Genomic DNA, 23,071 nt, shown 5'->3' with positions numbered 1-23,071 from the left:
GCCGTTTCTGCCCATTGCTGCTGGGAGAGCAGCAGCCCCGTCCCGAGCCGGCTTCTGCCGGGCGTCTCTTGCTCGGCGGCAGAAGCAGAAGCAGCCGCAGCCCCGCGCCCTGACTCCCGCCCTGCCCCGACCGGGCCGCGGGCCGGGGGTGGCGCCCCCCGCGGAGGCAGCGGTTACTGCAGACACGGCTCTGTCCGGCCTCGCGGCCTCGCCTCCCCGGCTGCCCAGCGGCGGCCTCGCTGCCGCCTCGCTGCCCTTTGAAGGCGTTTGTTATCCGCAGCATTTCGCTTCAAGAGACGAATTTCTGTATGTGTCAAGTTCCGATGAGGAAGACAGAAACTGCTCGAGGTATTTCAAGCAGGAAGGGATTTGCCCTGGTGCTTTAGAGGCTCCCCAAACCACGGACTCTGCGGGGACGATGGTGGCGGCGGCCGCAAAGCCGCTGTCAGCTTTCAGAAAATCAGGAAATACAAGACTGCCAGGGACCTGCCGTAGGTCAGCTTCTGCGGGGCCATGGACAGTGATTTCCAGAGGATGTTCCAACTGCCGGGAGAGCCGTCCTGACCGGCCTCTGCTTTCAGGTCTTGGAGGGGAGCTGAGCCTTTCCTCTGGCTCAGGATTCGCCTCCTGTGGTTCCCTGCTGCCCAGGGGGAGCAGAGGTTGCTTGTGGCCAACTCAACCCAGCTGCTCATAAAATTTTTTTTTATTGAATTATAGTTGATTTAAAATGTTTCATTAATTTCTGCTGTACAACAAAGTGATTCAGTTATACTACACATACACACACTCATTCTTTTTTTTTTTTTTTTTTGGTCTTTTTGCCATTTCTTGAGCTGCACCCGCAGCATATGGAGGTTCCCAGGCTAGGGGGTCCAATCTGAGCTGCAGCTGCCAGCCTATGCCACAGCAACACCAGATGGGATCCGCACCTGTGACCTACAGCACAGCTCATGGCAACGCCGGATCCTTAACCCACGGAGCAAGGCCAGGGATCGAACCCGCAACCTCGTGGTTCCTAGTTGGATTCGTTACCCACTGAGCCACGACGGGAACTCCGCACTCATTCTTTTTTAAAAAACGTTCTTTTCCAAGGAATTTCCTCTTAGGTTTGCCGAGGGAAGAATGCGCAAGGCCAAGGTGGTGAAGCAGGAGAGAGTTATTAAGGCATCAGAGGGGGACCGGCTGAGCTCAGATAGCGCCGGCTCTGACTGTGAGGAGGGGCTGGGCTTTTAAAGCACCGTGGTGGGAACACGTGGCAGGAACCACAAAGAAGGAGGAGGGAAGGTCAAGGGAGGGATAGGGGGTTGAGTCCCAGGACAGAGGGCAGTGAATCCTTGTAGGTGGTTAATCTGTGCTCCCCATTCCCGGAAAGGGCGCAGATCTCATGCCGGGCCGAACCCATGTCCGCAACAGGTCTCCAGGTCAACAGTCACATTCGGGGTCTGTCTCTATCCTCCGGGGAACCTGTCGTTCCTGTCGTGGCTCAGTGGCATGTATGAGGACACAGTTTGATCCCTGGCCACGCTCAGTGGGTTAAGGATCTGGTGTTGCCATGAGCTGTAGTGTCAGTTGCAGACATGGCTCGGATCTGGCGTTGCTGTGGCTGTGGTGTGGGCTGGCGGCCACAGCTTGGATTCGAACCCTAGCCTGGGAACCTCCATATGACATGAGTGCGGCCCTAAAAAGACAAAAGACCAAAAACAAAAAGTTCTTTTCCATGATGGTTCATCATAGGACACCATATAGTTCTCTGTGCCGTACGCTGGCACCTTGCTTATCCCTGCATGTCTAACGCCAGCTTCTCGTAAGATGAGGAGGACACAGACTCTTAGGAAACAGGCAAATGTCTGCTGTCTGGAAGTGAGTCCAAAACATATGCATAAATAAAACTTATCTTTATAATTGTTTTTATTTATAGACTATAAAGCAATCAGCAAAATAGGAGAGGGAACGTTTTCTGAAGTTATGAAGATGCAGAACCTGAGAGATGGAAACTACTATGCATGTAAACAAATGAAACAGCACTTTGAAAGGTAGGTGGCCCGAGACTAAACACAGACGCACGTTTAAATTAGTGGTAAAATTGCATTCCTGTAATAATGCGTAAGACACAATCGCGTTTCTTTGGGCAGTGAGGATTAAAGCCTAATTTTGTGTTTCTCTCATACTGGAGCTTATTCATGTCCAGGTTTACTATGGCATCAGTGATTAATGGGGCCCAAAATTTAAATTGTAAAGATATGCCTTACTTACTTTATTTATTTATTTAGATTTTTATAGCCGCACCTGCAGCATAGGGAGGTTCCCAAGCTAGAGATCAAATCAGAGCAGTAGCCACCGGCCTACACCACAGCAACAGCAATGCCAGATCTGAGCTGTGTCTGTGACCTACACCACAGCTCACGGCAACACCAGATCCTTAACCACTGAGCAAGGCCAGGGGTTGAACCCGAAACCTCATGGTTCCTAGTCGGATTCGTTTCTGCTGAGCCATGATGGGAACTCCAGAGTATGCCTTACTTTAAACAGTCTGAATGTTCCTAAGAGTTGTGTAGATGTTGGATTTTTGTTTTGTTTTGTCTTTTTGCCTTTTGAGGGCTGCTCCTTCAGCATATGGAGGTTCCCAGGCTAAGGGTTGAATTGGAGCTGTAGCCGCCAGGCCACGCCAGAGCCACAGCAACGTGGGATCCGAGCCACGTCTGTGACCTACACCATAGCTCACGGCAACACCAGATCCTTAACCCACTGAGCAAGGCCAGGGACCGAACCCACAACCTCATGGTTCCTAGTCGGATTCGTTAACCACTGAGCCGCGACGGGAACTCCTAGATGATGGATTTTTATAAATGAAATCTTAAAGATATTAGAGGTCCTTGTGATTGAATTAGACATGAATCAGTTAATATATTGAAATAGGGTTTTCAGATGAGATTAGAGAAATGTATTCCCTGGGAGCAATTAGTTGCCTCTTGGGGAAGGGGGGGTGCTGTCTAGTTCTAGAATCGTCACTTCAAGACTCCTGTGGCTTTTCCCACAGAGCAGCCTCTTAAAGTCCTTGAGTTTACAGATTCTTAACATACGTCACACTGATGAGTCAAAACCAGATGTGATTAGGAAACTAACAGAGTAATGACGTAAATGATGACTTCATGGCACCTGTTAAACTTTTCATAAAGACGCTTGAAACTCAGCCTTTTTTTTTTTTTTTTTTTTTTTCTAATATCAAAGGAATTGAAGCCCTAGGAGTTCCCACTTGTGGCACAGCAGGATAAGGATCCGGCATTGTCTCTGCAGCGGCCCAGAGACATGGGTTCAATCCCTGGCCCAGCACAGAGGGTTAAGGATCCTTCATAGGTCACAGCTGCAGCTCTGATTCCATCCCTGACCCAGGAACTTCCATGTGCCACTAATGCAGTCAAAAAAAAAAAAAAAAAAAAAAGGAATTGAAGCCTGTAAATATCTAAAGCAAAGTTTTGAAAAACACAACATTATAAATCAGCTGTGCTTCAATACTTTTTTTTTTTTTTTGCTTTTTAGGGCCGCTCCTGCGGCACATGGAGATTCCCAGGTAGGGGTCTAATTGGAGCTTCAGCTGCCAGCCTGCACCACAGCAACACCAGATCCGAGCCACGTCTGCGACCTACACCACAGCTCACGGCAATGCTGGATCCTTAACCCACTGAGTGAGGCCAGGGGTTGAACCTGCAACCTCATGGTTCCTAGTCAGATTCTTTTCCACTGCATCACAACAGGCACTCCCAATACAATACATTTTTTTAAAAATTTAAAAATATGGAGTTCCTGTTGTGGATCAATTGTAACAAATCTGGTATCCACGAGGTTGTGGGTTTTATCCCTGGCCTTGCTTAGTGGGTTAAGGATCCGGTGTTGCTGTGAGCTGTGGAGTAGGTTGCAGATGCAGCTCCGATCCCACATGGCTGTGGCCGTGGTGTGGGCTGGCAGCTATGGCTCCGACCTGACCCCTAGCCTGGGAACTTCCATAGCCATGTGTGCGGCCCTAAAAAGAAAAACAAATGAAAAATAAAAAAGAGTGTAATTCCCTTACATTAATGTGGCGCCTTCTGAAGAACTTGGGGGTGTAGATCTTGATTTCAAGCTCTTAGTGTGGAAAAGAGTTTTCCAGGTTAGAAAGGAGTAGGCCAGTCTGTCACGTCAAGGCAGTAATTTGATCCTGACGACATCCCCCAGAGCAGTCATACCCACTCCGTGACCACAACAGTGCCCACGAGGAGAGGTGGTCAGTGATGGGAAGTAACGTGACACCTGTCACTCTAGGTCACCAGGCTGAAGCACGTGACCAAGACACTGAAGTTATTGGGGCTCCTGCTTTGCCACTCGTTTCTCATTTCTTCCTTTGTGTATTCTGAAGTCTTTGTCTGCTGTTCCTTTCCTTTCCTTTTCTTTCTTTCTTTTTTTAAATCTTTTTATGGCCAGACCTACAGCATATGGCGGTTCCCAGGCTAGGGGTCAAATCGGAACTGTAGCTGCCGGCTTACACCACAGCCACAGCCGCACCAGATCTGAGCCGTGTCTGTGACTCACACCACAGCCCACAGCAACGCTGCATCCTTCACCCACTGAGCGAGGCCAGGGAGCAAACCCACATCCTCACAGAGATGACATTGGGTCCTTAGACCCCTGAGCCACGATGGGAACTCCGGAATCCTTTGTATCTCTTTACCTCCCTTTACCTTTAGATTATGTGCGATGGAGAACCGGAGGCCCAGTGCACGGATTAGCCCATCTCCAGAGTAGACGGCCTTGCCCAGCGGGCTCTGAGCGAGGTTCCCAAACCCAGCGGAGAAAGGGCTTTGTGCGGCGCCTGTGATGCCGTTGGGCCGTAGCAGAGTCCTGGGGTCCCGTCAGCTCCCACCGTCAGGGTCAGGGGTCGGGTTCCGACGTGCTTGCAGACACCAACAGGACTTGCCAGCTCTTATTGTGATGAAGAGACAAATGCAGAAAGTGGACCGGAGGCACAGCCTGTAGACGCCAGGCCCTCCTCGTCTGAGGGGTGCACAGTCGAGTTCGCCCTGTTGAGCCCGCTGTCGGGGGAGGTCAGACCTGGTCTTAGGTGTGCCTTCAGGGAGGTGGAGGCATCGTTCCCATCAGAGAAGACCAGAATGCTTTACGGGGCAGTCCTTGGAGGTGTGGAATGCTCAGTTCATCCGGGAAAGGACCTTCACGTGACCCGCGTCCCTAGGAAGAGTGTGGAGTTCCCTGGGGGCCACGGGGACGTGTGTCCTGGATCCACTGCATCCCCGACACCCTGAAAGTGCCTCGTCCACCTGAGCCTCAGCTTCCTTGTGAGGTGCTTGAGGACAAGCCAGGGCAGCGAATACAAGGCAGCTGGCAAGGTGGGCGCCTGAGAAACATTCAGTAGATGGTAGCCTTTATCACCGTCCACAGGATCATTTATCAGAAACAGTTCTTTGTCTTCACTTTAAAAGTGGTTGATTCAGGAGTTCCCATCGTGGCTCGGCACAAACAGATCTGACTAGCATCCCTGAGGACTCAGTTTCGATCCCTGGACTCGCTCAGTGGGTCAAGGATCTGGGGTTGCTGTGAGCTGTAGTGTATGCAGGTTGCGGACACGGCTCAGATCTGGCATGGCTGTGGCTGTGGTGTAGGCTGGCAGCTACAGCTCCGATTCGACCGGTAGCCTGGGAACCTCCATATGCCTTGGGTGCGGCCCTAAAAAGACAAATAAGTGAATAAATAAAACTGATTGATTAGAACACGTGTTTGGGCGAGTTCCTGCTGTCTCACCGTGGGTTTAGAATCTGACTGAAGCAGCTCAGGTTGCTTTGGAGGTGGGGGTTTGATCCCTGGCCTGGCACAATGGGTCACGGATAGTGTTACTGCAGCTGTGGTGTAGGTCGTAGCTTTGACTTGGATTCAGTCCCTGGCCTGTGAACTTCCATATGCTGTGGGTACAGCCGTTAAAAAAAAAAAAGCAGTTCCTGTCGTGGTGCAGCAGAAACGAATCTGACCAGGAGCCATGAGGTTGTGGTTTGATCCTTGGCCCCACTCAGTGGGTTAAGGATCCGGCGTTACTGTGAGCTGTGGTGTAGGTCGCAGATGCGGCTCAGATCCCCCATTGCTGTGGCTGTGGTGTAGGCTGGCAGCTGTGGCTCTGATTCCACCCCTAGCCTGGGAACCTCCACAGGCCTCGGGTGCAGCCCTAGAAAGACAAAAAAAAAAAAAAAAAAAAGAAAGGACACATGTTTTTCTCTTAAAAACCCATAATAAGTAACATGTTAAATAAAATACTGCTGAGTCAGTGATACTTTACTTTTTTTTTTTGCTTTTTAGGGCCGCACTTGCAGCATATGGAGGTTCCCAGGCTAGGGGTCTCATCGGAGCTGCAGCTGCCAGCCTGCACCACAGTCACAGCAACGCCAGATCCGAGCCACATCTGTGACCTACACCACAGCTCACAGCAACACTGGATCCTTAACCCACTGAGTTTGGCCAGGGATTGAGCCTGCAACTTCATGGTTCCTAGTCAGATTCATTTCCACTGCTCCATACCAGGAACTCCCTTTTTCTTTCTTTCTCTTTTTTTTTTTTTGTAATGTGTGTGCGTGGGGGGGGATTATTGACAGCTAAGCTGGGGTAGTATTGGCTTTACTGAAAAGGAAGCACCCTTTGAGCTAGTGGTGGCGTGTGGCTCTTGGCTGTACTGAGTCAGTGCTAGTGTCTTGAGCTTGTTCTGCTGGGTGTCTGCTGGCCTGTGCGATCCACACCCGAGGGAACTGGTCTTTGGGTTCCTCTCGTGAGTCCCTGCCTGCTCTCGATGCGCACGTTTAGATCGCGGGGAGACTGTAACCCAGGCTGCCGTTACTTACTTGATAATTGTTCCCGCTAAGCTGAGCCGGCTCTGGCCAGGGGAGCACGTTCGCGTTGGCTCCTAAGCTCTTTTGACACCTCCATCCTTTCTCCTTTCTTTCTTCTTCTTCTTTTTTTTTTTTTAAGCACTTCTTTACTTCTTGGTACTGCAAGATTCTCTAAACTCATCTTGTATTTTCCCTGCCCCTGGAATCTGCTACTTCTCTAAGGAGCTTTGGTTCCTTTTATTGGAACAAGGTTTTTTGTTTTTTGGTTTATTTGTGGGTTTTTTTCGGTTTTGTTTTTTTGTTTGTTTGTTTTTTTTTGCTTTCTAGGGCTGCACCCGTGGCATATGGGGGTTCCCAGGCTAGGGGTGGAATCAGAGCTACAGCTGCCGGCCTACACCACAGGCACAGCAATGCCAGATCCAAGCTGTGTCTCCAGCCTACACCATAGCTCACGGCAATGCCAGATCCTTAACCCACTGAGCAAGGCCGAGGGTCGAACCTGCAACCTCATGGTTCCGAGTCAGATTCGTTTCCACCGTGCCACGATGGGAACTCCCAGAACAAGGTATTTTGGCACCAGGTCTGCTCATTGCTTCTGGAATGTCAGTGCCTGTAGGTCTTGGCAGGCAGAGCTAGCGTGTTCGTGCTAACCCCGTGTACACACCCCTCCCCACCTCTGCTCCTTCAGAACCGCGAGCGTGAGCGCGCGCTGATGTGAACACATGACTGGATGAGCACGTTGGGATGAGGGGGAGATTCTTCCGTGGAGAAGAATTCCAACTTGTAAGTGTAGAAGGAATGGGGGAGACAGACAGTCGTTAGAATGCACAGTGGTGTTCTCTTCGGGCGGGATGAACTGGCGGTGACGCCCGCATGAAGGGGTGAAGCTTCAGCGAGGACGGGGTTTCTGCACCGCCTCTAATGACCCCTCCCAAATGGTTATTAATGACTCTGGCGGTCGTAAGTGATGTCCACCAGTGGTTTGATGTTCCTCCCTCCAAGAAGGGGGGCTTCGTTTCCTTCACTTTGAGCACAGGCTGGGCTCGATGGCTCGCTTATAAGGAATAGAAACTAGAAAGGAAAGATTGTGACTTTACAGTGAGAAACCTGGTGATACCACCTCCACTAAGTGATTAGTATCATCAGTACTAAGACGTATTGATACCATGTCCCCCCTGGTAAAATGGGGTCACCCGTGGGATTCCTTCCAAAGAGCCATAACCTCAGTGGAATTATGAGAATACGGCAGAAGAGCAAAAACTGAAGGGCATTCTACAAACTCACGGGCCAGTACTCCACAACTCGGAAGGTACTGAAAAACTGTCTGACTCTGGAGCTGTCACAGAGTGGCGGTGACCAAGGGGACATGAGAACTTAAATGCAGTGCAGAATCCTGGACCCTGGAGGAGGGAAGGACATTAGTGGAAGATGGGGGAAATCCAAAAAAAGTGTCTAGTGTAGCTAGGTAACAGCGTTATACCAGTGTCAGTGTAACTAGGTCGTAGAGTTGGACCAGCGTCAGTGTAACTAGGTCATAGAGTTGTACCAGTGTCAGTGTAACTAGGTCATAGAGTTGTACCAGTGTCAGTGTAACTAGGTCATAGAGTTGTACCAGTGTCTACTGTAACTAGGTAATAGAGTTGTACCAGTGTCTACTGTAACTAGGTAATAGAGTTGTACCAGTGTCAGTGTAACTAGGTCATAGGGTTGTGCCAGTGTCAGTGTAACTAGGTCATAGAGTTGTACCAGTGTCAGTGTAACTAGGTCATAGAGTTGTACCAGTGTCAGTGTAACTAGGTCATAGGGTTGTGCCAGTGTCAGTGTAACTAGGTCATAGAGTTGTGCCAGTGTCTACTGTAACTAGGTCATAGGGTTGTGCCAGTGTCTACTGTAACTAGGTCATAGGGTTGTACCAGTGTCTACTGTAACTAGGTAATAGAGTTGTACCAGTGTCAGTGTAACTAGGTCATAGGGTTGTGCCAGTGTCAGTGTAACTAGGTCATAGAGTTGTACCGGTGTCTATTGTAACTAGGTCATAGAGTTGTACCAGTGTGTACTGTAACTAGGTCATAGAGTTGTACCAGTGTCAGTGTAACTAGGTCATAGAGTTGTACCAGTGTCTACTGTAACTAGGTCATAGAGTTGTACCATTGTCAGTGTAACTAGGTCATAGGGTTGTACCAGTGTCAGTGTAACTAGGTCATAGGGTTGTACCAGTGTCTACTGTAACTAGGTCATAGGGTTGTGCCAGTGTCAGTGTAACTAGGTCATAGAGTTGTGCCAGTGTCTACTGTAACTAGGTCATAGAGTTGTACCAGTGTCTACTGTAACTAGGTCATAGAGTTGTACCAGTGTCAGTGTAACTAGGTCATAGGGTTGTACCAGTGTCACTGTAACTAGGTCATAGGGTTGTACCAGTGTCAGTGTAACTAGGTCATAGAGTTGTACCAGTGTCTACTGTAACTAGGTCATAGGGTTGTACCAGTGTCAGTGTAACTAGGTCATAGGGTTGTACTAGTGTCAGTGTAACTAGGTCGTAGAGTTGTGCCAGTGTCTGGTGTAACTAGGAGGTAGAGTTGTGCCATTGTCTGGTGTAACTAGGTAGTAGAGTTGTGCCAGTGTCTGGTGTAACTAGGTAGTAGAATTGTACCGGTGTCTATTGTAACTAGGTCATAGAGTTGTACCAGTGTCAGTGTAACTAGGTCATAGGGTTGTACCAGTGTCAGTGTAACTAGGTAATAGAGTTGTACCAGTGTTAGTTTTCAGTTTTGGGAAATGTAATGTAAGACGTTAACATCAGGGAAGGGATTTCTGTGTTGTCATTGCAGCTTTTGTTAGTGTTAAATAATTTCAAAATAAAAAGGAAAACCAACAGCTGATTACCATAGGGTCTTGAATGTGCAGTCTTTCCTTCCACTGACAAAGGTGTTGCTATTATTTCTGATTTACAGGAAGAAATGACAGGAAGTTATGGTTTCGAGAAGGAAGAGTACTGCTTTTGGTGTCACTCCTAGGAATATTATTGCAAATAATTTATTGGATTTTCTGGTGTCACTCATATGTCACCACATGTTTTATGCTATTTTTGGTTTTTTGGTTTTTTGCCTTTTTTTTTTTTTTGTAGGGCTGCACTTGCAGCATATGGAGGTTCCCAGGCTAGGGGTCCAGTCAAAGCTGAGGGCGCCAGCCTACACCACAGCTGCAGTAAGTTGGGATCTGAGCCGAGTCTGCAACCTAACCACAGCTCACAGCAACGCTGGATCCCTGACCCACTGAGCGAGACCAGGGATTGAACCCTCATCCTCGTGGATACTAGTCATATTCTTTTCTGCTGAGCCATGACGGAAACTCCCTTAGTTTTGTTTTTAACCATGAAAATAATATTTCTAGCATTTGGAGTTCTGGAGTAGCTCTCAGCATCATTAAACAGCTTACTCTTATCCACTTGAAGAGTAATTTTAGGTTCCTTTAAGAATCCATTTCTTCTCTACTCGTTGTTATCTCCGTCAGTGCTCGGGGTCACCTTGCGTGGCCCTGGGGGTGGCATGAGGAGCGAGGGCAGCGAGGGAGCCACCCTGCTGAGTCGTGCAGGTGCTGAGGCTCCTCCTCGTCGGCCTTCCACTCCTCTGCTCCAGCAGCGGGTGGCGCTGGCGATAATCTTTGCTCGCACCAAGTAAGGCGGGTGGAGGGTCCCTTGGACCCGCGTCAGCCCCCGAGGCTTGTTTTCCTCGGGCGCCCAGAGCCTCGGTCCGGGGATGACCAGGGCATCCCTTGCGGGAGGCCCACAGCGCCACCACAGACTGCTCTGCCCTCCGAATGTTCTTCCGCCCAGGCCACCCGAAGCACACAGTTCCTAAGAGGCTCCTTTGTGGCTAGGACTGTATCCGTGTCCTTCCTATGGAAGTGCTGTAAAGAAATGGAGCGAGTCATAAAAACCCCTGGTCTTGGCATTTCTAGGCTCTGGCTTTGTGTCCTGAGGCAGGAGCATGGAGCGTGTTAGCCGCACAGGCTCCGAGGCTGGAACTGACAGCTCTGCCACTCTTAGTTCCTTGGACAACTCATTAATCTCTCTGTGGTTCCGTTTCTTTATACGATGGGAGTAACTGCAGTGCCACCTCCCAGGGTCGTCACGAGAGTTAAATCATACAGGCAAAGCACTTGGCACAGTAATGGATCAGCCCGTCGTGTAACAGACGGTCGGGTTGCTCGGCAGCATAGTTTGAAGACTATTGAATAGGTGTGAATAGCAGCTACGAGCACCACAGTCACAGTTACCGCGGCTGTTCATGGAGTGTGGCGCTGTGCCCACTACTTCGTGGGCGAGGTCCCTTTGTCACAGAATCCCCACTGCAGTCCTAGGAGAGGGGTTCTTCTTTCAGACTGGGGGACCCTGGTTAGAGAGATAGGCTCCCTACCCTGAAGGGCCAAGCTGGGAGGGGGAGAGCCGAGCGTGGGGTCCTGGTCCGTGCCGGTCCCGAGCCCGTGTCCTTGCCAGCATCGTCGCCGGTGTCCTTCACCGCCGCAGAAGGTCATGCAGCCGCCTGCTCTTTCTCCAGTCATGTCACTAAATGGTCCTCAAATTACTTTTACAAAAATAAGTCTCCTTTGTAAGGTTATAAATACAAACAAAGGCAAGAAATTCATGAGTCACTCTAAAAGCTCTTTTACTGAAAAGAATGTAATTATAGAAATTTTCAAGTATACACAAAGGAAACAGTAGTATAATGAACCCTAGGTACCTGGCAGCCGCAGTCAGCAGCCCTGTGATTTTCACTTAATCTGTACCGCCACGCAGTCTCCTTCCCCACTTGGTTATTTTTATACAGCTCTTTTTTTTTTTTTTTTGTATTTTTAGGGCCGCACCTGCGGTATGTGGAAGTTCCCAAGCTAGGGGTCAAATCAGACCTGCGTCTGCAACCTACACCACAGCCACAGCAATGCTGGATCCTTAACCCCCTGAACGGGGCCAGGGATCTAACCCATGTCCTTATGGATACTAGTTGGGTTTGTTATCGCTGAGCCACAACAGGAACCCCAACACTTTTTTTTTTTTTTTTTGTCTTTTTAGGATCACTCCCGTGCCATATGGAGGTTCCCAGGCTATGAGTCTAATCAGAGCTGTGGTTCCGGCCTACACCACAGCCACAGCAACACCAGATCCGAGCCGTGTCTTCAGCCTATACCACAGCTCATTGCAACGCCAGCTCCTTAACCCACTGAGCGAGGTCAGGGATCGAACCCTCAACCTCATGGTTCCTAGTTGGATTGTTTCTGCTGCGCCACGATGGGAACTCCTGTTTGTCTTGATAAGAGAAGCTGCCAGGGCTTTCCCCAGAGTGACTGTGCCTTTTACACTCGCCACAACGAAGGAGTGTCCCAACTGGTTCTGAGTCCGCCTCAGCATCTGGCCTTGGAACCTTCCACCGCTCTGGAAGTGTGTGGGGTTACTTCCTTGGCGTTTTAGTCTCCACTTCCCTGACGACTAGAAATGGTACTAACTCATGTGCTTACCGGCCATTCCTGTATCTTGTGACATGTAGAAGGTATTTCTCTCTTAAATATTTACAATAATAGGAGTTCTTGTCACGGCTCAGGGGTTAACGAATCTGATGAGCATCCATAAGGGTGCAGGTTCGATCCCTGGCCTTGCTCAGTGGGTTAAGGATCCAGCGTTGCTGTGGCTGTGGTGTAGGCCCACAGCAACAGTTTGGATTGGACCCCTAGCCTGGGAACTTCCATGTGCCGCGGGTGTGGCCCTAAAGAGACAAAAAAATTAAGATAATTCACTGGGGAAATTATCTGGGAGGTTTTCTTGGGAGGGTCCCCTCCCCTCCCTCCCTCCCTCCCTCCCTCCGTGTCGATTAGCACATCAGTCTGGGGCGAAAAGCGGGAAACAGTGCAGTGGAGTGGGTGATAAATCACCGCATCGCCACACCTCCAATGCCGAACAGTCAGCGCAAACTGTGCCGGAGAGTTTGGACGTTCTTTGGATTTTTTGGACCTTTATTGAGACATAATTTGCATATCATAGAGTCCACCCAGTTTTGTGCAGTTGTACAGCCATCACCTCTGAGGATTTTAACAAATTCAGCTTCTTTGATAAACATAGGGATATATGTATATATTTTTTTTGTTTGTTTTTTGTCTTTTTAGGGCCACACCCATGGCACATGGAGGTTCCCAGGGTGGGGGTCAGCAACAGCTGCACAGCCACGGCAACGCGGGATCCGAGCCGCGTCTGTGACCTACACCCCAGCTCACGGCCATGCCCGATCCTTAACCCGCTGAGCAAGGCCAGGGATCGAACCCGCAACCTCATGGTTCCTCGTCGGATTCGTTAAGCAGGGCGCCACGACGGGAACTCCAACACGGGGCTATTGTGATTTTCAGCGTTATTTTGTGTCAGATTTGGTAATTTCATTCTTCAAGGAATCTGTCCCGTCTGTCGGCGTGGAGCTGTTCATAATCCTCCCTGAGCTGTCTCTTCAGCGTCTGTCATGACCTCCTGTCTTTCCTTCCTGACAGCAGTTGGTGGCATTAGTGTTTTATGTCGTTTTTTCCTCCATCGGTCTTAGGAGTCTTAGCAGTTTTACGAATCTTTTCAAAGAACCACCTTTTGGCTTTGTTAATTTTCTGTTATTTATCTCTGGAAGTTCCCAGGTCAGGGCTTGCCTCCCGGGGCAGCTGCGGCAGCGCTGGATCCTCTAACTCACTGTGCCACAGCGGGAGTGCCCACGCCCTAGAAACTTTGGAATGCTGTGCTTTCTTTGTTACCTTGACTTGAAATGTTTTCTAACTTCCCTTGTGATCTCTTCTTTACCCCTGGGTATTTACAAGTGTGTTGTTTAATTTGCAAATATTCGGGAACTTTCTAGATTGCTCATTGTTTGTAGTTTCTGATTGAATTCTGCTGTGGTCAGAGAACACGTTCTAGGACTGTTTGGGGACTTATCTCGGTCCAGCCTCTTCCCCCCGGGGAGTGTTCCTTTCGCCCTGAGAAGCGTGTTGAACGTCCTGTGGTGTGAACGGCAGGTCCGGGAGGTTAGCTGTGCTGCTAGGGTTTCTGCACCTTGAAGGATTTTTCGAGTGACTGTCCAGCGCTGTGGTCGAGGGGCGTTGAAACCTCCACCTCTGTCTTCAGCTGCCGGTGTTTGCTTCATGTATGTTGACAACACACGTGAGTGACTGTCACGTCTTCCCTTTTTATTGTCATGAAACCATGAACGGTAACACTCCTTACTTTGCAGTCTGTTTTGTCTCATAAGGATGTAACCACTTCTTTTTGCCCTTTTCCTTGAGGACTTTCTTCCTACAGATTGGATTGGTTAGAGAAACTTACTTTCCATAAAATCCTTTCAATAAAATGAAATACTGAAATTTCATAATTTTTAAAATTTCTTAGTCCTAGTAATTATGATCTCGTCCATTTATGGTCAGTATCATCTGGTTCTTTCTGAAGCAGGGGCTACCTACGTTCCTCTGTTCAGTTCTCTTTCCAGCGGACAGTAAAAAAAAAAAAAAAGCAAAGCTGAATGTCACCGACCACAAAATTCCAAGCACCTGCAAGGCAAAGAAAATGGTTCCCTGCAGATCAATCTTCTGTCTTTCTCTCTCTCCTTCTCTCCCTCCCTTTCTTTCTTTGCTCTCTCTCTCTTTTTTTGGCTGCCCTGCTGCATGTGGAGTTCCTGAGCCAGAGATTAGATCGGAGTTGCAGTTGCACCCTAAGCTGTAGCAACACCGGACCTTAACCCACTGTGCCTGGCTGGGGATCGAACCTGCGTCCCAGCGCTCCCAAGACACTCCCGATCCTGTTGCGTCATAGCCAGAACTCCTACTTGCAGAGTTTTAGATTCCCCCCCCCCATGATTTTTAAAAGAGGGAGTAGATGTGATTTGCATTTTAGCTGATTTGCCTTTGCGCTATTACTTGAACTACAGTGAGCAGTTCCCAGGTCAGTGTGCTTTTCTGATGTTTGTGATAGGCCCTTATTCAGAGTGAATGCTTGTAGAACATAAAAGAATTCTGTCTACAAGAAGCAAAATACGTTTCAGGGTATGATAACTGGTTTTCCTAGTAAAGATGAGAAGAGTGACAAAGCTGTAGGACTCTTAGTTCTAAAGACTAATGTTTTTCAGGTGGGTGTTCAAAACGTAGAGCTGCTGCCAGCTCCAGCTGGTTTCTCACTCTTTCCACATGAAGCCGTGGGCCTGCCGACACCGGGACCCGGGTTCTTCTTTGCTGTCGGTCTGTCCTGTGCGCTGTAGGATATTGAGCATCATCTCTGGCACCTGTCGTGGAATGCCCATGTCACCCCTCCCCGTCCAGGGACAACCAGAATCGTCTCTAGTATTGTCTCGTGTCCCCACGGGGCAGAGTCCCTTGGGTCAAGAACCACCGATCCAGCATGCCATGGGCAGAGGCACGACGGGCACAGGCGAGGGGTCCTCAGGGCCTGGTCAGGGACTCCTTGTGGTGTGTGAAGACAGGCCTCGCTGGCCCTCCATCGAGACCCCAGGGTGACGGTGTGGAAGCTGCTTGCTTAAGTGCCCCACAGCGGGTTAAGGATCCAGCATCGTTGCTGCTGTGGCTCAGGTTCGATACCTGGCCCAGGAACTTCCACATGCTGTAGGTGCAGCCCAAAAAGAAAAAGAAAGGACCGTTTTACTTGGCCTTTTCTTCCTTCTTCGCCTAATTGCTGGCTGAGTTCATCCCTCTGCCCCGAGAAAAACCTGCTTCTCCCGTGGCACGGGAAGGGTGGGGCAGCGCCTTCCCTGGAGCCCTGGTTCTCGGACGCGTGACTCCCGGCGTATAGGAGGGGGTCCTGGGCCCCAGAGGTGGGCAGTGTTGCTTTAAATAAAGGTAAACTTTTATTTTGTAGGATTTTTGAACGCTATTAATATCAATGAAAATTGTCACTCTCCAGAAGGAACTGGATCGGGCTGATCTCCAGCCTTTTGAACATGAAATTTATGAGGTTCTGTGGGATCAATTTTGGGGAGTGCCTTCTGGAGGCATTTAGGGGAGGCCGGGGTGCCGGCGAGGCACCTGAGGTGGGGTGGGTGGCGAGAGGACAAGGTTGTGATCTGGTCCCTGCACACGCCGGCAGTGGTGACTGAGTGAAGAGACCCATACCAGCTGCTAGCCTGAGCCTGCGGAGTGCCGGCCTCCCCTGCCTTCGCCCTGCGAGGCCCTTACCCAGCGCTCCCCAGAACCCCCCTCTCCAGCCGCCAAAGGCTTGTCGTGCCTGGCTCGACAGAGACCCCTGTGGGATCCTGCGTTGGAGGCCCTGTCTCTCCTGGTCACGGTGTGCAGGTTGCTGGTATTTTGAATGTTACCTCGTACGTGAGGGAGGACCTAGGGGATGAGAGCGGACGAGGGTCTAAAACTTGTCCGAAGTGGCCTCACACTCAGACCGTTCGGGTTCTTAGATGCCAGACTCCCATTTGTTGGCTAGCCTGAGAGAGCCTGAAACAGTCAGCTATGCTGATTTAAAACAGCAATAGGAGTTCCCGTCGTGGCGCGGTGGAAACCCGACTAGGAACCATGAGGTTGTGGGTTCGATCCCTGGCCTTGCTCCGTGGGTTAAGGATCAGGCGTTGCCATGAACTGTGGTGTTGGTCGCAGATGCGGCTCGGATCCCGCGTTGCTGTGGCTCTGCCGAAGGCCGGCGGCTACAGCTCTGATTAGACCCCTAGCCTGGGAACCTCCATATGCCGCGTGTGCAGCCCTAGAAAAGACAAAAAAAAAAAAAAAAAATTTGGTGGAAGGGTTTTGCCGCTTCAGTGGAAGAGTGGAAGAATATTCCCAGAGTTAGTTTCCTTCCAGAGCCTGGCGGATGGAGTCATTCACTGACCCTGTGCCCCCACCGTGGGGAGGGCTGTCTCCTGGAAGAGTCTGTCTGGAGGGTGGTGACAGCCAGCCTCAGGCTGTGGGCCTCTGTCGCCGAAGTGGTTGTGATTTGGCACGTGAGCGTAGTGGCAGGCAGAGCGGTCTTTGGAAGAAGCCTGCGGTGAGACACACCTGCCGAGAGCACACCTGTCCCAGCGAATGAAACTGAGAAAATGTAGGGCCTTTGTGGACGAGACGAGGGAAGACTGGGTCTGAACTGGAGACCCTTGTTTCAGATGCTGTTTACTTGCTCAGTTGCTAAGTTCCCACAAACCCATTAATAGGATTTCTGTTTTTTGCTTTTTAGGGCCACACCTGAGGCATATGGAAGTTTCTGGGTTAGGGTCGAATCAGAGCAGCAGCTGCTGGCCTGCTGGTGCAACACTAGATCCAAGCCACATGTGTAGTGTACACCCCAGCTCACAACTACGCCAGAACCTGAACTCACTGAGCGAGGCCAGGGATTGACCTGCATCCTCATGGCTACTAGTTGGATTCATAACCCACTGAACCACAACGGGAACTCCTGACTGATAGGAAACTTTGATAACTATTTCTTTTTTTAAATCTTTTTAGGGCCACACTGGAGGTGTATGGAGGTTCCCAGGCTAGGGGTTGAATCAGAGCTACAGCTGCCGGCCTACACCTCAGCCACAGCAATGGGGGGTCCAAACCTCATCTTTGACGTGCACCGCAGCTCACAACAACGCTGGCTCCTTAACCCACCGAGCGAGGCCAGAGATCAAACCTGCATCCTCACGGCTACTAATTGAATTCGTTTCCTCTGTGCCACCACGGGAATTCCTAATATCTGTTTCTATATATGTTAGTTATGGAAGAAACTACCAATGTATTCTGTCAGGAGCATAGATGGGAAAAGTTTGATTATATGTCTGGAGCTATAAGAACCTTGCTTTTTTTAATAAGATAATGTAGAAATAAGATATGCTTAAGTTCAACTGCTAATGGGAGAAATAAAACCTGATTAACTTGTTTGAAGGTTTTTGTTTTTTTTGTTTTTTGTCTTTTTAGGGCTGCATTTGGGGCATATGGAGGTTCCCAGGCTCGGGGTTGAATTGAAGCTGTAGCTGTTGGCCTATACCCGACCACAGCAACGCCAGATCCAAGCCACCTATGTGACCTCCACCACAGCTCACCGCAGTCCTTCCTTAGCCCCCTTAGCAAGGCCAGGGATCGAACCTGTGTCCTCATGGATGCTAGTCAGATTCGTTTCCACTGAGCCACACCGGGGACTCCCTGAAATATTGGTTTGGTGGTGGTGGTCATGGATAACACACAGGGACTTAACCACCCTGAGCTGAAGCTCACGTGTTTGTTTTTACCTACACAACAGTATCGAGCAAGTGAACAGTCTGCGAGAGATACAAGCCCTGAGGCGCCTGAATCCACACCCAAACATCCTCACGCTGCACGAAGTGCTTTTGTAAGTATATTTGGGGCTTCAAAAATTATCCAAGTTTGATGTAACCGTTAAATCTCTTTTTAAGAAGGAAAACCACGGCAGACCCTGTCAGCCTGCAGCTCAGACGGTGATCTGAGCCCCGGGGTGGAAACGCCTTCACCGGCCTCTCTGCAGCTCACTTGGGCTTCTGTGTAAAAGGTGGTGGCTCTGGGCGTCTGCGTGTGAGTTGTGAGCTGCTGGGCAGTCCCTGGTCACGTTTCGGGGACCGTGCCTGCTTGTCCCTGCCGGTCGCCACCCCTGTGTGGTTTCCTATAGGCTTTCTCACTGTAACTGACATCCTTTCGGGGGAGTTTTCGCTTCTGCTCTAAGCGTAGAGGTTGACCCGTTGATCGGGAAGGCGGAGCACAGCTTGTCTGCAGGTGCTGGCAGCTCTTTGCCGTGCCCCAGACTCTGACCAGGGGCTCAGGCTGGGGTCCGGAGCAGCTTTGTGGAGGTGCCTCCAGGGAAGCCTGGCCTCTGCAACCAGCCAAGAAACCACACCTCTGACAGTTAAAGGGCAGATTTTCATCGGAGGATAGAATGGCTGTAAACTCAGGACACACTAGCTTATGGCCTCGAGGCCACCTGGCCTGCGTCTTCTGAGCCCTGAGTTCAGATGGGTCCCCGAGACCAGGGTCTGCGTGTGATGGCACAGCGCTGCCTGTGCCAAGGGCACTTTATGTGCACCTGACAACACACATCTGTCCGAGACGGCGGCCTCTGATGGCCCTGAGGGACCGTGGGGACCTCTCCCAGCAGCAGAGAGGCACCCTGAGCAGAGTCTGGGGTGACGCTGCGGGGGTGTAATGTGACTCGTTTTTCTCCTGTTCACCCCGGCTGCATTTTGGATTACTCCCCCCACAGTGTAATGGATGCCAGTTTTCTTTCTTTCTTTTTTTGGGGCCGTGTCTGTGGCATGTGGCATTCCTGTTCCCAGGCCAGAAATCGAACATGCGCCACAGCAGTGACCCGAGCTGCCACAGTGACAGTGCTGGATCCTTAACCCATTGAGCCACAAGAGAATGTCATAAGGTATCCCAATTACATGGATGTGAGTTAGTGCCTTGAAAGGAAAGTCGCATGCCCCAGAGCGTGAATGATTAAATCCTATTTTGGGGGGAGTTCCCTGGTGGCTCAGCAGGGTAAGGATCCAGTGTTGTCACTGCTATGGCACAGATTCAGTCCCTGGCCTGGGAACTTTTGTATGGTGTGGGTACAGCCAAAAAAAAAAAAAAAAAATCCAATGTTTTTGGTTTTGCTTATCTAATTCTTCAGCCTCATTCCTTCTTTCTGCTGATAGAAACTTTTATATTTTCAAGACACTTCTCTTTAAAAATTGTGGGAGGACTTTTGGAATTTTTGCCTAAAGTGATTTTACTATTATTTTAAATTACTTTTACCTGAAATATTGATTAAAAATCAAAACTTATACTGTTTTAAGTTTTACACTTTGATCTTTGATTGTGGGAGTGTTTTATGTTTATCAGAAATGTTTACAAGTGAATTAAATATTTGATTGTATTTTCTGATTAAGACAAAATATATTTTAAAACCTGCTTTCTTCTCCAGTGACAGAAAATCTGGTTCTCTTGCGCTAATATGTGAACTTATGGACATGAATATTTATGAGCTAATTCGAGGTACGTAGAATAATTTGAAAGCTAATCTGAGATAGATTATTTATTTATTTATTTATTTATTTATTTTGCTTTTTAGGGCCGCACGTATGGCATTTGGAAGTCCCCAGGCTAGGGGCCATATTGGACCTGCAGCTGCTGGCCTCCGCCACAGCCACAGCCACGCCAGATCCTTAACCCACTGAGTGAGGCCAGGGGTTGAATTCATGTCCTCTTGGATTCTAGTCGGGTTTGTTACCTCTGGGTCACCATAGGAATTCCAAATCTAAGATCTTTTAAAGCTCGTAGTTTCCGTATTCTTGGTTTTAGTTCCCAAAGTCATTAGTCCCCATGGCGCCGTCGTTGTATTATATAAACATGCAGTACTGGGAGTTCCCGCTGTGGTGCAAGGGGACTGGCAGGGTCTCTGCAGCTCCAGGACTCAGGTCAATCCCCAGCCCAGCCCAGCTGGTTAAAGGATCCGGCATGGCTACAGCTACGGTGTAGGTCAAAACTGCAGCTTGGATCTGATCCCTGGCCAGGGAGCTCCATATGCCATGAGACAGCTTTTCAAAAAAAAAAAAAGCCAAAGAACCAACGTACTGGACAGTGAGTGTACAGGCCCCGGGTGGTGTCTTTCTGGCAGTCTGGTCTGCGCAGGCGAGCGAGAGGTGAGCCAGAGGGCGTTCAGGCTGCCGGGTGGCATGGATGAGGATGGCGTGGGAGCCAGCAGCTGGCGAGGCCTTCCTCCCCCAGGTCACCGCCGCCGGGGCCCCGCGCCCTGGCCTGTCCCCTGCGAGGGCTTTTCCTGGCTCTGCTGTGGCTCAGCGTTCTGTTCTCTGCTTCAGAACAAGGCAGGGCTTCCCCACGGCTGCTCCCACTGAGCGGGAGCCTCCTCCCGCGTGGAGCCGTCCCGCGCCCCCTGGGTCCCAGCGTGCTCCTGGCTGGGAGAACACGGCTGCCCCAGCCCACCTCCGTCCTGGCTGGTTCTGCAGCCTCGCAAAGGTCACCGAGGGGAGTGGAGAGGAGGAGGCCGGTGGCTGGCCCACATTTAGCAAACCCCCAGGGGACTGACCTCCTCAGGACAAAGGAGCCTTGTAACCATCCCCCAGGGGGCAGCACGGGCAGAGACCCGCCGTACAGGTCGTGTTATGCTTGTCAAACACATGGAAAATCGGCTGCCTTCCGTGGTGTGAGCAGCTCTAGCTGAAATGGCACTGGAGCGCCGGCATATCCTAGATGATTTAAAACCTGCTCTATTAGAACAGAAACGGACTCCCAGACGTGGAGAGCAGACCCGCGGTTGCCGAGGGGGCAGGGGCGGGGGGACGGGGAGTTTGGGGTTCGTAGATGCAAACCATTCCTGTTGGAACGGGTGAGCAGTGAGGGCTGCTGTACGGCACAGGGAGCTGTATCCAGTCCCCGTGATGCCACGGATGGTGCTATGAGAAAAAATGTATGTGCATGCGCGTAACTGGGTCACTGCTCCACAGCAGAATTTGACAGAACATTGTGAATCAACGATTAAAAAAACCTGCCGTATTATCTCACACAACGTAGCCAAACCGATGGTGGTGTGCTGTGGAAAAGCGAGATGGAGAGGCTGGTCTTGCGACGACCAAGGCACTGGTAGTGAAGGAACATGCAGAGAGTTCAAGTAAAATTAAGAAGTGGGAGAGTGAAGAAAAGCACTATGTCAAATTCACTTTTTATATGTCACTTAAAATACATGTGGTAGGAGTTCCTGTCGTGGCGCAGTGGTTAACGAATCCGACTAGGAACCATGAGGTCGAGGGTTCGGTCCCTGCCCTCGCTCAGCGGGTTAACGATCCGGCGTTGCCATGAGCTGTGGTGTAGGTTGCAGACGCGGCTCGGATCCCGCGTTGCTGTGGCTCTGGCGTAGGCCGGTGGCTACAGCTCCGATTCAACCCCTAGCCTGGGAACCTCCATATGCCGCGGGAGCGGCCCAAGAAATAGCAACAACAACAACAACAAAAGACAAAAAAAAAATAAAAAAAAAAAAATAAAATACATGTGGTAGGAAATTACTAATAAAATAGATATTATAAGTAGACACGTTTTTCTCCATCTGTTAAGTTGATGTAAAGCTTTGGGATCTTTCGGGGAAACAGGAGCTTGCCTTGTATCGAGGAAGATATGGTACCCCTTTGTTTTTTTCCTTGGTCTTTTTAGGGCTGCGCGTGTGGCATATGGAGGTTCCCAGGCTAGGGGTCCAATCGGAGCTGCAGCTGCCGGTCTACACCACAGCCACAGAAATCTGTGTGGTGGCAGATGCTGAACCCTTTTCCTTCGGCCTCTGTCCGTAGCGAGGAGGGAGTGTAGACAGCAGACTGCTGTCCCCCGGCTCAGAGGCCTCGCGTGCTGGCGGATGCGGCCTGGCTGCACTGCGCTTGGCACGGAGCCCCAGCGCCGTCAGGGGTGAGGGCACCCGCGTTTCCTCGTCAGATTCGCTTGGCCGCGAGGTCCCCGGGGGCCGGCTCCACACGGAGGCCCACCTCTCGCCTGCATCCCCCTCTGCCCAGGCCCCCCAGCCTCGCCCAGGGCAGTGTGCTGGGAACCGAGCTCTCCTTGGCGAGGTCCCCGGGCCAGAGTGTGCCGCCTGGGGCCGTGGGGTGTGACTGGGGACCCGGCGCGCACCGCCAGGCCCGGGCAGGGGCACGAGCTGGGCGTTTCGTTGAGCTGCCACACTGGCAGCCAGGTTCCCTCAGGTGGCACCGCCGGCCAGACCCACGGTTCAGGGTTGTAGTCACTCCGGTTTTTACGTGGCTGCTTTCGTAGGTGACATTCTTCAGTGTCTTCTTAATGTGTTTATTTAGTGAAAATTAACTGGCAAAAGTGAATTTGGTCAGGAGAGCCGAAGCGGGAGAATACTGTTTGCCGTCTGCTGGCGTCGGTAGGCGTCGGACAGGGCGCTTGGAAGTGGCTTGTTAATTGTAGCGGATGTTTGCAGGCAAGAATCTGGTAGGAACCAGATGCAGTCTTGGGCCTGGAAAGGTAGGGTCTTGTTTTGGGAAAACTGTTGTATGGCGATGGTCAGTCCCCTCCTTGGCAAGGCCGTGGACCCTCGTGTTGTCCTCGCCCCCACGGCTGCCGGGTGGCCGGGGGTCCAGGAGGACAGGAAGGGCAGGCACGCCAGGGCTTCACACTGGGGCTGAAGGCAGCTGGCAACACGGCAAGGCTGCCACCTGCCCGGGTTTGCGATTCACTCTGGCGAGGTTTGGGCCCTG

General features: G+C 50.7%; 1 protein-coding gene across 9 annotated transcripts in view; it reads left to right on the top strand.

The window, feature by feature from the left end:
• The window catches only part of MOK (MOK protein kinase), a 59,323-nt gene that overhangs the window by 17,764 nt on the left and 18,488 nt on the right, over positions 1-23,071 (top strand). For 4 of the 9 annotated variants that reach the window (XR_002341105.1, XR_002341104.1, XR_002341106.1 and 1 more), the window contains exons 2-4: positions 1,919-2,033; positions 18,100-18,189; positions 19,777-19,847. Coding sequence is in view for 4 of the 9 variants with exons in the window: in XM_003128742.4 (XP_003128790.1) it covers positions 1,919-2,033; positions 18,100-18,189; positions 19,777-19,847 (276 nt within the window). In the remaining 5 variants the exon portion in view is untranslated. Of the gene's footprint in view, positions 1-225; positions 349-1,918; positions 2,034-18,099; positions 18,190-19,776; positions 19,848-23,071 lie in introns of those variants that run through there. The other 5 variants (XR_002341103.1, XR_002341102.1, XM_021081582.1 and 2 more) reach the window with 5 other exon arrangements.

This window comes from Sus scrofa, unplaced genomic scaffold, assembly GCF_000003025.6.
Source record: "Sus scrofa isolate TJ Tabasco breed Duroc unplaced genomic scaffold, Sscrofa11.1 Contig1914, whole genome shotgun sequence".
NCBI lineage: Eukaryota > Metazoa > Chordata > Mammalia > Artiodactyla > Suidae > Sus > Sus scrofa.
Note: the sequence above shows the minus strand (reverse complement) of the source record. Positions and strands in the feature narration are given on the sequence as shown.